This window comes from Candoia aspera, chromosome 2, assembly GCF_035149785.1.
Source record: "Candoia aspera isolate rCanAsp1 chromosome 2, rCanAsp1.hap2, whole genome shotgun sequence".
In the NCBI taxonomy this organism is placed as follows: domain Eukaryota; kingdom Metazoa; phylum Chordata; class Lepidosauria; order Squamata; family Boidae; genus Candoia; species Candoia aspera.
This window is the reverse complement of record NC_086154.1, coordinates 69,495,180-69,511,813: the sequence shown is the minus strand read 5'-3', so window position 1 is coordinate 69,511,813 and position 16,634 is coordinate 69,495,180. Positions and strand designations below refer to the sequence as shown.

The 16,634-nt window shown below is 50.2% G+C and overlaps 1 protein-coding gene across 1 annotated transcript in view; it reads left to right on the top strand.

Annotated features, from left to right (window-relative positions):
• LARP1 (La ribonucleoprotein 1, translational regulator) overlaps window positions 1-16,634 on the top strand; it is an 87,149-nt gene that overhangs the window by 58,833 nt on the left and 11,682 nt on the right. Inside the window, exons 9-11 of the mRNA XM_063292148.1 lie at window positions 648-822; window positions 9,971-10,140; window positions 13,608-13,961. Of these exons, the coding sequence (XP_063148218.1) occupies window positions 648-822; window positions 9,971-10,140; window positions 13,608-13,961 (699 nt within the window). The remainder of the gene's footprint in view (window positions 1-647; window positions 823-9,970; window positions 10,141-13,607; window positions 13,962-16,634) is intronic.

Below are 16,634 nucleotides of genomic sequence, written 5' to 3'. Positions count from 1 at the left end.
AAAATCTCTTCCATTGACATACTGAATGCTTGTCACTGAGTTTGACCTCATTAAAACCCTTAATGTTGCCATTTCATGGTTCTTGGGAGGCATCCTGATAATCAAAGAAATGTTTAGATCTCCCTTTCCAATACTGAAATGAGAAGGACAACTTCATAAGGCTCCGGTGAGAACATGGAAGGATCTGCAGGTGATATTTCTGTTTCCTCTGGTTTGAGAGCTCCTTGTTACCCAGATGTGCCCTGGAGTAAGGAAACAACTATCCCATCACTAAAGTTGGCATTGTTCCTTTGCCTACTATTGGAATAAATGGGAGGAGAACTTTAAAAAAGACAGGAAAAGGCCAAAAATGTTTAAATAAAAAGGAAAAAAGGGGTGATTTCCCCAATTTCAGCTATGCTAGAATGTCACTGGAAAATATGGTTTCTCCATGCATAAAAATAAAAATTAAATTATAGGCTGCCTAACTCCTAAATGACTATATGTCTGACAACTTTCAAATCATTTAGTTTCCTCTACTTACTGTTTCAGATGTGTTTAAAACTCCCACTTTACTATCAGAGAACATGTATCTGCTGGATATTTGCAATATTGCTCTTTGCTTTGCTTTGATATATTAAAGCTGAAAATAAGGGCTTGCTTTCCAGGCGTTAAAAGACAGCAAAGTGGTGGAGATTGTGGACCAGAAAATTAGGAGAAAGGAAGAACCAGAGAAGTGGCCTTTACCTGGCCCTCCCATGACAGACTATGCACAAACTGACTTCTCTCAGCTAATCAACTGCCCAGAGTTTGTGCCCAGGCAGAGCTTCCAAAAAGAGACAGGTCAGTACAGATGGAAAAAATGGAAATCAAATATGTTCCACAAAACGTAATTATTTTTGTTGTTCTACTTAATTTGAGATGAAGCCAAACATTTATTTTACAAAACAGCAGCTTTACAAAAGAACAGCATTTCAGAATTTTATCCAGACTCTGGGCTATTAAAATTACCTTATATGGGCATTTTTTAATGTCTTAGTGTTGCTTAATGTCAGGTCAGCCCCTAATAAAGCTCATTTCATCTAGGATTTGACCCTGGATGAGCGGGCTGACCTGGCAGGTATTACCAAGACATGGCTGGGCAAAGGGGGGGAATGCCCCTCAGAAATGTGCCCAGTGGGGTTTCGGGCGTGGTGCTAGCCACAACTCCGTGGTGGGGGGCTTGCTTTTGTCTATTGGGAGATTCTGAAGATTGCTGGGGTGCTGCCCCACAAATGGCCAAGGGTGAGACCCTACTTGTGAGGCTGGGCCTGAGGGTCAGTTGGGAGTTTGCTACTGTACCAGCCTCCCAGGCTGTCTCCCACCTGGCAGTGGAGTTCCCCAGGCATGGTTCTGGGTGGACTTCAATCTGCCATCTTTGGGGGCAGACCCAGAGACTGCATGGAAATTCATGGCCACAATGACAACCATGGACCTGACCCAGCAGGGGTACATGTTGGACCTGGCTTTTGTTTTGGGTCACTGGCTGTGTGATCTGGAGTTGGGGGATGTTATCGTCTGTCCCTTGTCATGGACAGACCACTACCTGATGACTCTGGAGTTTGCTGTAGCTCTGAAAGATGGTGTGGCCCCTCCTCAAGAGGCCAGCCCTGGATCCATCCGATTTGAACAATTTTCATCCAGTCTCCAACCTTCCCTTTTTAGGTTGAGAAAGTGGTTGGCCTCCAGTTTCAGAGGGCCCTGGAGGAAGCAGATTATCTGAATCCTTTCCAGTCAGGATTCAGACCTGGGTACAGTTTAGAGACAGTTTTGGCTGCACTTGTTGATGACCTATGGTGAGCTCAGGATGGGGGTAGTGGATCTATCTTGGCTCTCCTTGATCTCTCAGCAGCCTCCAATACCATCAACCATGGTATCTTTCTGGACCAGCTAAGAGGGTCAGGGATACTGTTCTGTGGTGGTTCTCCTCCTCCTCCCAAGGCTGGTTCCAGTTGATGTTGGTGGGGTGGGAGCGATCAAGCCCTGGGCCTCTGCTTTGTGGGGTGCCTCAGGGTTCTGCCCTCTCCCCCCTCCTTTTTAATATCTACATGAAGCCTCTGGGGGAGGTCATCTGTCAGTTTGGGGTCAGATATCATCAATATGCCAATAATACCCAACTATACGCCTCTGTCCACAGCCATCCAAGTGAAGTTGTCGAGGTTCTTTTTCAGTGTCTGGAGGCTGTGAGAGTCTGGATGGGGAAGAGCAGATTGTGGCTCAAGCCTGCTAAGACTGAGTGGCTACGAGTTTTGAGTCTGATTGCCCCTGCTCTCTGGAACAATTCCCCCCCCCCCCCCCCGATAATGACAGGCCCCAGCTCTCCTCGCCTTTAGGAAAGCTCTTAAGACCTGACTCTTCCCCCAGGCATTAGGGGTCAGTAGAAGGGGAGTCCCTCTTGGGTGGTTTTGTTGTGTGCTTGATTGCCATTTTAGATTTTGCAATTATATGTTGTTTGTTGTTAAGACAGGTTTTTTCTTTTTTCCTTTTTGATTTATTGTGTATTTATGTTGTACGCTGCCCGGAGTCACATAGTCTGAGTTGGGTGACCCTTGAAATAAATAAATAAATAAATTCTGATTATCTGATAGCAGCAGCTGTATCTGAACATTCTGTTTATGAATCCTCTTACGATAAAATAGTACTGGATTGTGCATTGAGTAGCAGTAGGTAGTGAGAACAACTTACTTGCCTCACTCATGCAAGTTAATGTCACAGTTGGCTTCTGTTACCGACATCTGAGCAGGTATTCAGGATAAAGAATATCTCAAATGCATTTTTGTTTGTCTTTGAAAGTTCCCCATTTTGAAATCATAATTAATCAAGTCATTGGAAAGTACAAACTTGCTTCCTATGCTCATGTTGTGAGTATGCTGCTAAGATACACTTTTTGCAGTGATTAGACTGGATTCTCTGTTTCATAATATGTTTCCCAAATGTATTTTTCTGGTGAGAATAGCGCAGTGTTAGGGTAGGGTTGGACAGGTTGTCATGAGTGCCGTTGAGCTAAAGTCATCAGCGCAATGGCACTCATGACAATGACAAGGAAATAGGTGAAGGGGTACAAGTTAAGTAGCCATCAACCCACAACGACTAACGGCTAACAAACAATAGCTAAACGGATCACGGAGCCACCCAAGCCATCAGCGGCAATACAACGGGGATCGCCCAGCTGAAAGCAATCAGCAGAAGAATGAAAACCTGAGGATGGGCGATCCTGGAAACCCTCAACCAATGGCAGGGCAACGCATGGGACAAAGGGGGGTGACGTGACCGAGAGCGAGGGGGCGCTGACCGGCGCGGGGTATTTAAACCCCGCACCGGCGCGCTCCTGTCACTCTCAGCTTTTTTCTACCAACGTTGTACCTACCCTGAAATAAACCAGAGCCTGCTTTGCAAACCAGTGTCTGAACGTTATTCAGAGGTAGGCAGCGCATGACATAAAGCTGAGAGTCATAAACTCAGCCTCGCCGAGCCCCACCGGACGACAACGAGCCGCGGGAGGAGTAGACGGCGAGAAGACCAGCAAGATGAGGCCGGAACGACGCGGGCAAGGAGGGCGAGCCGCGCGGCAAGAGACAGAGGAGGACCGACCGAGGCCAGAGGCACCGCGGACTCCCGGAGCCATGGACGCCCACCCCACCCGACCCGAGCCTCAGCTCCAACCCCAAGGGGAGATGGCGACGGAGGCAACCCGACCGCGGGAGGGAGCAGCACGACTTCCGAAACCAGCGGAGGACCCCGCGCCCCACATCGCACCCCAGCAACGGGCGTGGAGCGACAGCCCCACGATGCTCGACACGGAGGAGGACGACGGAGACACCCATCAGACGGAGGAGGAAGCGGACCCGCGGCGGAGGGACGATGAACCCCACCGGCAACCCACCCCCGAGGACGCGCCAACGGAACCGGCCCCAGCGGCGGCGCGGGCTGTGGACGAGGAGGCACGAGCTGAACTCGCGGCCATGCGGGCTCAGCTGACGGAACTCCGGACCATGCTCCAGGCGCTCATGCCCCCCGCGCCACCCAATGACGTCCCCGCACAAGCCCACACCCCGAGCGAAGCACCGAACCCACACGGGCCAGCGGAGAGCCAGCAGACGGCACAGGCGGCCGACACCACACCCCGGGAAGCGAGAGGCGGGGCCGCACAAAACGCCCGGGCCCCAAAGGACTTCCCCATCTTCTTCGATGGGACCCCCTCAAAACTCTCGTTTTTCGTGACCAACGCTAGGGAGTTCATGGGGAGGCACGGACACTCCTATGACTCCGAGGCCGACAAGATCGCCGCCGTGGCGATCAAACTCCAAGACAGGGCGGCGGACTGGTACGTCCAACTGTACGAGTCCAGCTCCCCCGCCCTCGCCACCTTCCCTGCTTTCATCAAAGAGATGAAAACCTACTTCGAAGACCCCCTAGCTAAAGTACGGGCGAAAAGCGCACTCCAGAGACTTAAACAGGGCACACGCACGGTCCCTGACTACGCCCTGGAGTTCAAAGCCCTCGCGGGAAAGGTCTGCGACTGGTCTGAGACCACCCTGCTGGAAATCTTCAAAAGGGGGCTCAACCGCGACGTTCTCCAATGGGCCCTCTACCGCGACGACCCAGAAACGTTACACGGGTGGATCCACCTCGCGGGGAAAGCCGAACACGCGCACCGCACCTTCCTGATGACAACCACGGAAGACACAAACTATGTCGGGAAAAAGGTACCCGCACCACACGGGGGGATGGCCGGCCCCATATACCCAAAAAAGAAGTTCAACCGGGAGCCCTGCGGGAGGTGTGGCAAATTAGGGCACAAGACGGCGGATTGCTTCGCCAACCGACCGCCGACCAGCGCGCCCAAGCCCGCCCCGAAAATTAGCCCCAAACCACCCAACCCGGGGCCGCCCCCTCACCGCCGAATGACCGTGGCCACAGCGACACCGGAAGAGGGCTGGGACGCTTACTGGGGGGAAGAGGACAATACCGACCCCGACCAGCCGGCGGGAAATGCTCCCCGCTTGCTCTGAGACGCGTGGCGAGGCAGGCGGTGGGACAACAACGCGGACCACCTCAACGAAACGACAAAAGCTCCGTAATATTGGCAGCAATTCAACTCTCTGCCGGCAACGGAGCCACCACGGCCGCGGCACTAGTGGACTCGGGGTGCTCAAAAAACCTCATCCACCCCGACCTAGTCGCCAAACTCGACCTCCGCTGCTTCCCCCTCCCCACGCCGCTGGCATTCCACCAGCTGGACGGCTCTACAGCGGGAGGGAAACCAGCCACGCTACAAACCGAGCCGGTCACCCTGCAAATGGGCACTCACACCGAGCGCACAGCGTTCGTAGTCACGCCCATCGGACGGCCCATTGCAGTCCTGGGGATGCCATGGCTCGCGAAAAACAACCCGCGGATCAACTGGGCGACCCGCACCTTCACATTCGGCGACGGCGAGTATCGAGCACCAGTACCAGCTGGCAAAAGCAACCCCACGGTAGGACGAGCGGAGGCGACCACACAAGACAATGCCGCTACCACAGCAGACCTACCAGAACAATACGCCGACTTCTCCGAAGTCTTCGGAGAGGCAGAAGCCGACCAACTACCCCCCCACCGCAAGACGGATTGCCGGATTGACCTACTGCCCGACGTCCCCTTACCTAGACCAAAGATTTATTCGATGACCCCGAAGGAGATGGCAACCCTCCGGGAGTTCATCGATAAAAACCTAGAGAGGGGATTCATAGAGCCAGCATGCTCACCGGTCGGAGCCCCCGTCTTATTCCGGGAGAAGAAAGACGGGACCCTACGGCTCTGCACCGACTACCGGGGCCTAAACGCGGCTTCCCTGTCCAACAAATACCCCTTACCCCTGGTGAAGGACATGCTCGCCCACCTGTCCACGGGCAAAGTCTTTTCCAAATTGGACCTTCGCGAGGCGTACTATCGCATCCGAATCAGGGAGGGGGACGAATGGAAGACGGCGTTTAACTGCCCCCTAGGCGCGTTCCAGTACAAGGTACTGCCCTTCGGACTCGCGGGGGCCCCTGGGGTGTTCATGCAGCTCATCAATGAGGTACTGCATGAACATCTGTTTAAAGGGGTCCTGGTCTACATCGACGACGTCCTCATTTACACAAAAACGCACGAGGAACACGTAACCTTAGTCAGGCAAGTCCTCGACAAGCTCAGAAGGGCGCAGCTCTATGCAAAGCCTACAAAGTGCGAGTTTCACAAAGAGCGCCTAGACTATTTGGGGTATCGAATCTCCGGGGACGGCATCGAAATGGACCCCGCAAAAGTCGAAGCGGTGCTAAACTGGGAGCGGCCCCGCAACAGACGGCAACTACAGAGCTTCCTGGGATTCGCGAATTTCTACAGGTCATTCGCCCGGGGGTTCGCTGAGATAGCCCTCCCCTTAACGGACCTCCTCAAAACCAAAGGGGTGGGGGACACCCGACGCGCCAAGAACCCAGGCACAGTGCTGAATTGGACTCCCGCGTGCCAGACCGCATTCGACAAGCTGAAAGCGCTGTTCACGACGGAGCCAATCCTCGCGCACCCGGACCCAGAACGGCCGTTCGTGGTCCAAGCCGACGCCTCAGACTTCTCCCTGGGAGCCATCCTGCTACAAAAAGACTCCACGGGGCTCCTGAAACCATGCGCCTACCTGTCAAGGAAGTTCTCCGAGACAGAGAGGCGATGGCACGTCTGGGAGAAAGAAGCCTTCGCGGTGAAATCGGCACTAGAGACGTGGCGACACCTACTCGAGGGAGCCACCCAACCATTCGAGGTCTGGACGGACCACCGGAACCTCGAGGCCCTACGAACGCCTAGACGCCTTAGCCCAAAACAGGTCCGATGGGCCCAATTCTTCAGCCGCTTTGATTTCCAACTGAAGTTCATGCCGGGCAAGAAGAACTTCCTGGCCGACGCCCTCTCCCGGCTGCCCCAAGACGAAGAGCCCGCCCCAGACACCATTGGGACGGTCCTATCCGCCTCGCAACTGGGGATGGCCGTGACCACCCGAAGCGGCGCACGGAGGCAGCTCGACGCTACGGCGCAGCCGACGGCGGGACAACCGGCGACGGAAAGAAGCCAACCGCAACTACCAGGGGGAATGCGCAAGGACCTCGCCGCCGCCCTCAAAACCGACCCCTGGTTCCTGGCAAACCCCGACAAGGTAACGATGGCGCAAGACCTAGCATGGGGGGAAGGCAGAATCTACGTCCCGGACTCGCAACGCCAGGCGATCTTGCATAGGTCACACGACGCCAAGCAAGCGGGACACTTTGGGTTCCTCAAGACCCTACACCTCACACGGCGCCAATTCTGGTGGCCCGCGCTCAGGCGGGACGTAAAAACCTACGTGGCGTCCTGCCCAACGTGCGCTAGGGCCAAACGGGCACCAGGCAAACCCGCGGGGCTACTGCAACGGGTGGCAGAACCCTCCCGCCCATGGGAGGAAATCTCTATGGATTTTATAGTGGACCTCCCACCCAGCCAGAAGAAAACGGCTATTTGGGTGGTGAAGGACTACTTCTCAAAGCAGGCCCACTTCATCCCCTGCACGTCGGTCCCATCCTCACAACAACTAGCCAAACTCTTCCTCATCCACGTGTACAGGCTACACGGATGTCCCGCACGTGTGGTGACCGACAGGGGCACACAGTTCACCTCCAAATTCTGGCGGGCCTTCCTGAAGCTGACGGGGACCCAACAGGCCCTATCTACGGCTTGGCATCCGCAGACGGACGGAGCCACTGAGGTTCTTAATGCCACCTTAGAGCAATTTATACGATCATATACGAACTACCACCAAGACGACTGGGCTGAACTGCTCCCGTTCGCCGAAGTCGCATACAATAACGCCGTCCACACGAGCACGGGGAAAACCCCGTTCGAAGTAGTCTCGGGGCGCGACTTCGTCCCCATCCCGGAGCTACCTCAACCCCCGGAACCCCAGGTGGACGCCAGCGACTGGGGACGGAAGATCGCGGAAGCATGGCCAGTAATCACGGCGGCGCTAAAGGAGGCACAGGCTGCTTACAAAGAGCAGGCCGACAAGCACCGGCGCCTACAACCGACGTTCCAGGCGGGGGATATGGCCTATCTCTCCACCAAGTTCCTAAAGTCAACCCAACCCTCGAAAAAACTGGGGCCTAAGTACATCGGGCCGTTCCGAGTCACGCAAATAGTGAACCCGGTAGCAATACGCCTGGACCTGCCACACAACCTCCGGAGGCTCCACCCGGTGTTCCACACCAGCCTCCTAAAACCGGCAACCACCTCCCGATGGCACCCAAGCACGCCACAGCCCGCACCGCTCATGATCGACGGGCAACACCACTTCGAGATAAGGGACATCCTCGACTCCCGCAAGCAACGAGGAACCCTACACTATCTGGTCAGGTGGAAACACTTCCCCCACCCGGAATGGGTGGCGGCGCACAACGTTAACGCGCCTGACCTGACCAGAGCATTTCACCGGGCATACCCCGACAAACCGCAACCAAGGTCAGCAAAACCAAACCCCCCCCCGCAGGCCTCCCCCCGCCTCCCGTGCCCCAAGGGAAAGGGCCCCCCCCAAGCCCGCGACTTGGGTGGACCTCCCCCCCCCCCGGGACTCACTCCCCCCGCCCCGGGCCCACGGGGTGGTGACAAACGATCGCCAGCACCCTCCCCCCGCCCCCCGGCCGCGGGGGAGTGGCAAGCAAGTCAACAGGGCAACCTGGGGGCAACGCCCAAGAGACACAACAAAGGCGACGCACTCTAAATAAGAAAAGAAGGGCCCTACCTGGAGCTGAGAAGCACCCGACCAGCCACGCCTCTCGCCTCGCCGAACTGAGCCAAACAAACAGGGTGTGGCTGGAGCATGCGCACGCCAGGTCAGAACCCGAGCGTGCGCACCATGGACACACCCTGGGAAGGCACGTGGTAGAGGGAGGAGCAAAGGGAGGGGCGACAACTACTCCGGCGGGAACTTTGAAAAAAAAAAAAAAAAAGGGCCTTTTGACAGCTCTATGGGGAAAACCCAGAAACCCGGGGGAGAACACTATTCGGAAAGGGGGCAGTATGTCATGAGTGCCGTTGAGCTAAAGTCATCAGCGCAATGGCACTCATGACAATGACAAGGAAATAGGTGAAGGGGTACAAGTTAAGTAGCCATCAACCCACAACGACTAACGGCTAACAAACAATAGCTAAACGGATCACGGAGCCACCCAAGCCATCAGCGGCAATACAACGGGGATCGCCCAGCTGAAAGCAATCAGCAGAAGAATGAAAACCTGAGGATGGGCGATCCTGGAAACCCTCAACCAATGGCAGGGCAACGCATGGGACAAAGGGGGGTGACGTGACCGAGAGCGAGGGGGCGCTGACCGGCGCGGGGTATTTAAACCCCGCACCGGCGCGCTCCTGTCACTCTCAGCTTTTTTCTACCAACGTTGTACCTACCCTGAAATAAACCAGAGCCTGCTTTGCAAACCAGTGTCTGAACGTTATTCAGAGGTAGGCAGCGCATGACACAGGTGCTGTATGATGTGGCAGGGGATTACATTAGAAAAGTGGATAGGGAAAAAGGGAAAGTAGGCAAGTTCAGGGTAGAAATGGAGAGAAAATGTATGTAAATATTACAGTATTAGTTTACTTCATTGTAAGGAAGTTGACATCCCAGTTGGTAAGAATAAAGTTGGGCTGGTTTTTTAAAAATTAAATGCCAAGTAAGACTGACAAAAACTACATGACATAACCTACACTTTTTCATGCATAGTTAATACAGCGTAGAATTAAAATATGTAAACTTCTAGTCCATTTACCTTAAAACTAAGTGTTGGCTCTCCAGTAGGAGTGCCACCCCTTCATTTCCTTTTCATCCAAGGCTAATTTACAGTTATTTTTTGTTGATATTTTGTAAAGCAAGTCATTTGCATGTACAGATACTTAATTTAAATACCTGTTACAGAATCTGCTCCCGGTTCTCCCCGCTCTGCCAGTCCCATGCAAAGCAAGACAGAAGAAGTTACTAATCTGAAGACACTGCCTAAAGGCCTTTCTGCCAGTCTGCCTGACCTGGACTCGGAGGCATGGATTGAAGTGAAGAAGAGGCCTAGGCCGTCTCCCATCAGACCCAAGGTAATCAGTGGGTTGCATTGGAGGCCAGGCTTTCCATAGGACGTGATGATAGATACAGAAGACCGAAAGGTTCCAAGAGACTGACTAATGTAAAACTCTAACCTTAATTGCATTAAATGTGCTGGATGGGGATGTGCTTCTCCACTCCTGGGAATCTGATTGGTTTAATTCAAAACGGAGTAAGTCTGGCTTGGACTTACTTGCAAAAGGCTGAAATGAAGCATTGTTACCTGAAAGTGGCATTTGAGAAGGTGCAGCATAGGGGGAATGCTTGAAAAATGGGTTGTGTTTGAGTCTTTCCCTTTTATTCTACACTTTACATCTAATGGTACAGCAAGAAGGAGAAGCAATCACTCCTACCCTGTCGAAACCTTTAAAGACTCCCCATTTAACAGAAAGATGACACATTCTGAAATCTTGCAGAACTCATAGCTAGGAATGTTTTCTGCCCTGTTTATAATTTTCATAATAATTGCTTACAAATAAATTGGAAGTTAATCTTTTTTCTTTTTCTTCTTTTTTTTTAGAAATCTCAAAGCTGTAAATGATGCTTTTCCTTAACATGGGCGAAGCAACTTACCTGTTGATTTTATCTAATTCATAGTAATAATAAACTAAATTTTAAAAAAAACCAATAAACCCCCCAAACCCCAATAAACTAAAAAAAATCCCGGGGATAGGTACACTTTCTCTTTTTTAAAGCAAGCAGTAGTAACCAATTGTGAAATATAATGGCTTCTAGATCAAAAGTTGTGACATTTTTGTCAGTCCAATAAGGGATTTCCAATATAATTGTTTGGTATAGTGTTGTTTTTCTCCCTACTGAATTGTACAATTTAATTTTTAGAAATGATGACCAGTTGATTTAGTGAATCTAGCAATGAATTTGCAACATTCATTGAATTCAACATTCATTGAATACAATGAAGTATTACTGGGTCTCTCTTCCTGGAGTGGCAAATGCATGGCATGTATTATGGGCCCCTGCCCCTTTTCTTGTAGCCACTGGGTGCCACCAGAATTTAGCACACATGGTTTTCTTGTATAAATAAAAAGTAGTGGTAAACTCAAATTCTAAATGTTTTGTGCTTTCAACTTTACTGAAAATGTTCTGATGCTACTCCAGCCATTCCAGAAGTATGCTAAGCTTGAAAAATTCCTTTGCTTGGAACACTTCCAGTAAGATCAGAATTATCCTTACTGTACTTAAAGCAGTTGTTTGGAATTTAAGCCATTTTGTGCAACTCCAGCGGTGGACTTCTTTTACTTCAGACAGAGAAACTCAGGCAAAGCCACAAATAAAAAAGGGATGACAGTCACCTCACCCAGTGTCATTGTCTTTTACAACATTTGGAGTCTGTGGGTTTGTTGGTTTGTTTTAATGTAGCCTTTGGCTGCCAAACATTCATACAAGTAGTCCTTGCTTAACAAGCATTTGTTTAGTGACAGTTTGGACTCACAGTGGTGCTGAAAAAATGACTTGCAAGTGGTCCTCACACTTACAACCATCACAGCATCCCCCGCAGCGCGTGGTCACGTGATCACAATTTGGGCACTTGGCAACCTGTTTGCATTTATGATTGTTGCAGTGTCCTGTGGTTACGTGATCATCATTTTCGACCTCCCCTAGCTGGCTTCTGGCAAGAAACATCAGTGGGGAACCTCATGATTCACTTAATTACCATGAGGTTCGCTTACCATCCACAGTGATTTGCTTAACAACTGCTGCAAAAAGGTCGTAAAATTGGGACCGATTCGTTTGACTGCTTCGCTCAGCAACCAAAGTTCTGGTCCCAATTGTAGTTGTTAAGCAAGGACTACCTGTACAGGTAGACCTCGACTTATGATCACAATTGAGACTGGAATTTCTGTTGCTAAGCAATGCGGTCATAAAGCACGATGTCATGTGATCACATTGCTTAGCAATGGCAATCCCGGCACTACCCATTGCCATTGTTAAGCAAATTCCACTGGTTATTAGACAAGGACCCACCCCAATCCAAGTCATTCTGGGATTGGTCCCTTCCAGCCCGAAGCCTCAGTAAGGTAAGGGGCTGCCTCCAACTCCCCCCACTTGCCTATCTCCCCTCCATCTCTGTCCTTTGGGTGCCCTGCACTCTGCCTTGTGGAGTGGCAAGCAACCCCAAAAGCTCGGCTTCTTGGTGTGCCAAGGCTCTGGGACTGCCAGAAGCCCCTGAGCCACAGTGCAGTGTGAAGCCACAGCCACTCCTGGAAGCCTCAGCTGCCCCAGCCCAGTCCCAGCCACAGTTGCCCTTGCCAACCTGCACTCCGGGACCCCTGCTGCCCTGCATTCTGCCACCTCAGCTGACCTTTGCTGTCTTCTTGCTCCCACTGCTGATGAGGCGTGCCCAGCCCTTCTCACCAAGAAGTTGCTTGGCAAAGGGGCTTCTTTGCATGCTGCACTTCTGGGATGGCAAAAAGCCCCAGAGCCACAATGTGCCAGGAAGCCACTTTGCACCACACTGCTGGGCCGGGCTGGGGCTGGGCTTCACGGTGTGCTGTGATTTGGGCTGCTTCATAGCACAGCATGAAGCCCAGCTGCAGCCCAGCAAGAAGCAACCCCTGAGCCACAGCGTAGCACGAAGCCTGGCCCAGCAGCGCAGCACAAATGGGCTTCTTGGACTCGGCAGCGGGAGCAGGAAGACAGCAACCCAACCTGCTCCCCGTACCTGCCTATCTCCCCCCATCCCTGCTTTTTTGGCTGTCCGCCTCCCTGCTGCCACCAGCTTCCTTTGCCACCTAACCCTGCCCGCCTCTACACCTGCTGCACTGTGTGCCACCACTGGGCCTTCTTTCACACCACCACCTTTTGTGGCGGTGGAGCCAGGGCTTCTCTCGTGTCCTACCCAGGCCTCCATTCAAGTGCCAGCCAGGGCCTTTTTCTTTTGCAAAAGAAGCCCGGCGTGTGAAAGAAGGCCCTGGCTGCTCCAGCACGAAAGGAGAATCCGCTCCACCTTCTTTCATTGCTGGGTTTCTTTCACGAAAGAAGGCCCTGGGCAGAGTGTGCATGGAGGCCCTGGGCAGGGCACAAGAGATAATCCAGCTGCGCTGGTACAAAAGAAGGCCCCAGCTGGGCAGCTGGCGGCAGCGGGTGGGCAGGTGGCCAAAAGGTGGTCGTAAATGTGAGTGGCCTGAATTTTTTTCACGTGACTGCAGAGGCACTGCAATGGTCGGAATTCCAAAGACCCTTCATTCAGCGCTGTCATCACTTCAAATGGTTGCTGAATGAATGGGCGTTAAGCAAGGACTACCTGTACACTTCTGCCCTTCTCTTAGCCTTCCTGTCTGGACAGGTATGTGGTGTGATACAGCATTAAATGAAACTGACTTTGTTTTCGAGTCATGCTTTGTTTGTGAAGTGTTGAGGGCAAAACTGAGAATTCATTGTAGTTTTCCTGTTAGTTTTGTGGTAAAGCTTAGTGTTCCACCGTCTCACTTGTTACTAGAAAACAGAAGAGTCTAGAACACCTTTGAAGCAGAAGGATCAGGATGAACCAGAGGAGCTGGACTTCCTTTTTGATGAGGAAATGGAACAGATGGATGGTCGTAAAAACACCTTCACTGATTGGTCAGATGAGGATTCAGACTACGAGATTGATGACAGGGACGTGAATAAAATTTTGATTGTAACACAGACACCCCCTTACCTGCGCCGTCATCCAGGGGGGGACAGAACAGGCAACCACACTTCCAGGGCAAAGATGAGCTCAGAATTGGCCAAAGTGATCAATGATGGACTGTATTACTATGAACAGGACCTGTGGACAGAACAATTTGAACCAGAATATTCTCAGATAAAGGTGAGAATCAGGACTTATTATTCTACTCCAGGTGAAATGAGTATAATTTAAATAGAATTAAGCAAAGGTCTTGAGTGCATTATTACAGTCTGTACCTAATACACTAATACAAAATCATTTTGCTCGCCCACCTGTTTGAACATGTGTATCAAGAGAACGTACTAAATGGTAGATTCAGCAAGCAGATGTTTACCCCAAGTCCATGGCTGACTTCAGGCATTTCTTTGATGGAGCCCATTCAGTCATCGATCAGCTTCCTCACATCCATCTTAATACCTTGGAATGCCTTATCAGGTATCATAGGTCAGGAATTGATTACAGATGGATTTATGAATTCCAGCTCATCTACAAATAGGTTTCTACTTTGAGTGCAGCTTCCTTTTGATTAGAGCTGTTCTCCTTAAAAGCCCCATACTCTCAGACATGCGCATGTATTTTTTGTACAGACTGTGTGACAAGCTAACAACAGTATTTGCGGAGTGCTTTGGAGAGGGAAGTTCTGCCAATTGTCATGTTTCCTACTATCTCATGGATTATGATCTCTCAAATACACTAGCCACCTGATCTTCCTTGGTGACAGAATATTTTTATTGTCTTTTCTGGGTATGCATGAGTGTTAAAGGTTTTTTTAACCCCACAGTCTCATATTAGCGGGCAGATATTTGCCTGGGTTTGTTGCAGTGACTTACTTTGTTCTTTTAATGTAATTATGGTGGTTATTTCAGTTTTAATGATGGTTTTATTGTACACCTACTAGAATCAGTACGATCACGTGGTATAGAAATAGTATAGACAGCTGATTTTTGGGGAACAGTTTTCCTTCTTCCCTACTAAGGTTCTGTATTCTGATCCTGAAAATGTGAGGGCAGTGTTGCTACATTTATTTCATGTCACTGGAGATGAAATCATCCAGCTTTTGGCTATAGATTTTAAACAACAAAAGTTACCATCAGTTCATATTCTACAACAGAATGCTATTACCTTAAATTGATCCCTTTCAATCAGGGAGCATGTCAAACCCATATCTTCCTTTTTTGTCACTTAAATATTTTAAATGTGATGTTTAGTTTGTATTTGTTGAATTACTGGTACAAATTTCCATCACCTTGACCTATAATCTAGATTGATGGTGTTTGTTCTTTTATATGCCAGCATTCTAATATATATTCAGGCAGAAGTGACTCTGTTTGTATGTGACTCTAAGCATGTCTATTTCCAAATAGAAATTATATTCAGGAATTTCTTTTATCAGCATTCTGTGCTAAGCTTGAACTTGCAACTTATGGTGCGTTATATTGCATTTTTTCAGTCCTTCTCTGCAAAGTAGATCCTTATATAATTCTGTTGTTGTGCTATTTTGCCCCTTTAACTTTTGGTTGCTTCTTCCTATCTTGGGCATAGTCAGAAGCAATAATATGTCAATTGTGGTTGGGCTATGTGTAAAAACAAAATAATTAGTGTAAGTCCTAATGTTAAATAAAGTACTTTCTACTTCTATTTTTGGAAATATGGGAGAAGATGCTTAATTATAGGCCCAAAGTACCATTTGCAGTAGTAGAGCTAGAATTTCATAATCATCGCCATACCTTTGGTGACATCTTTTGACTATATCTTTGTGTTAGGCTACACAAAGATCAGTTTGAACTTTCAGTCAACTATTCTTTAAGATTGTAATGGCTCATCGTATTCTGTCAACTCTGCTGTCTTTGTAGAAATGGTAACTTCTTCCTGCAAGAATATCAGATATGTTTGAGCTTGCTGGGATAAATGGATCTGGCAACCAAAGTTTTGGTGGGAGTATTTAATTCATTTCATAATAGGTATTGATCCATCTTCAACATTGGGAACATATTAAAACAAGCAAGATTATTTTTGCTAGCTACAGTACTGGGTTGGGTAGGACACCTGGCACTAAATTGGACAGGTAAATTTGGATGCTGTTGGAATATTTCAGGTTTAAAAGAGTAATGCTAAACATGGAGCTGTAGTTAAATTTGTGGTGTTTGCTAGGCTTTACTTGAGTTTTCTGGTGGTTTGCAGCAAATCAGAATAGTTCTTTACAGGTAGTCCTTGGGTTACAATGGCAATTTGGACTGGAATTTCTGTCACTAACCGATGTGGTCGTAAAGTATGATGTTACCTGACTGCATCGCTTCGTGATGGCAGTCTCAGTTGCCATTGTAACCCCGGGGTCACCCAGGTCGTTAAGCAGGAGGAGGAGGGAATCCAGGCAAGGTGCATGGGTGCTGTGGGGAGGCACTATGGAGTGCAGGGGGTGCCACAGGCAGGTGGAGTGTGGGCAGGCTGGTGGGGGCTGTGGACAGGTGCTGCGGGTGGGGAGGTGCTATGGAGGACAAGTTCCCTGGAATCTTGCCCTCCGTAGCGGGGCTCCTCAGGAGAAAATGTGGGAGCAAGTTATGGAAGTGACTTGCAACCTTCCCTGCCGGCTTCCCCATTGACTTTGCTTGTGGGAAGCTGGCAGGGAAGGTCGCAAATGGTGATCACGTGACTGTGGGATGCTGTAATTGTTGTAAGTGCAAGCTTGTTGCCAAGTGCCCAAATTGCAATCACGTGAATGCGGAGGTGCTGCGACAGCTGGAACTTCAGGGACTGGTCATAAGTACCACTCTTTCAGTGCCATTGTAACTTTGAACGGTTGCTGAATGAGTGGTC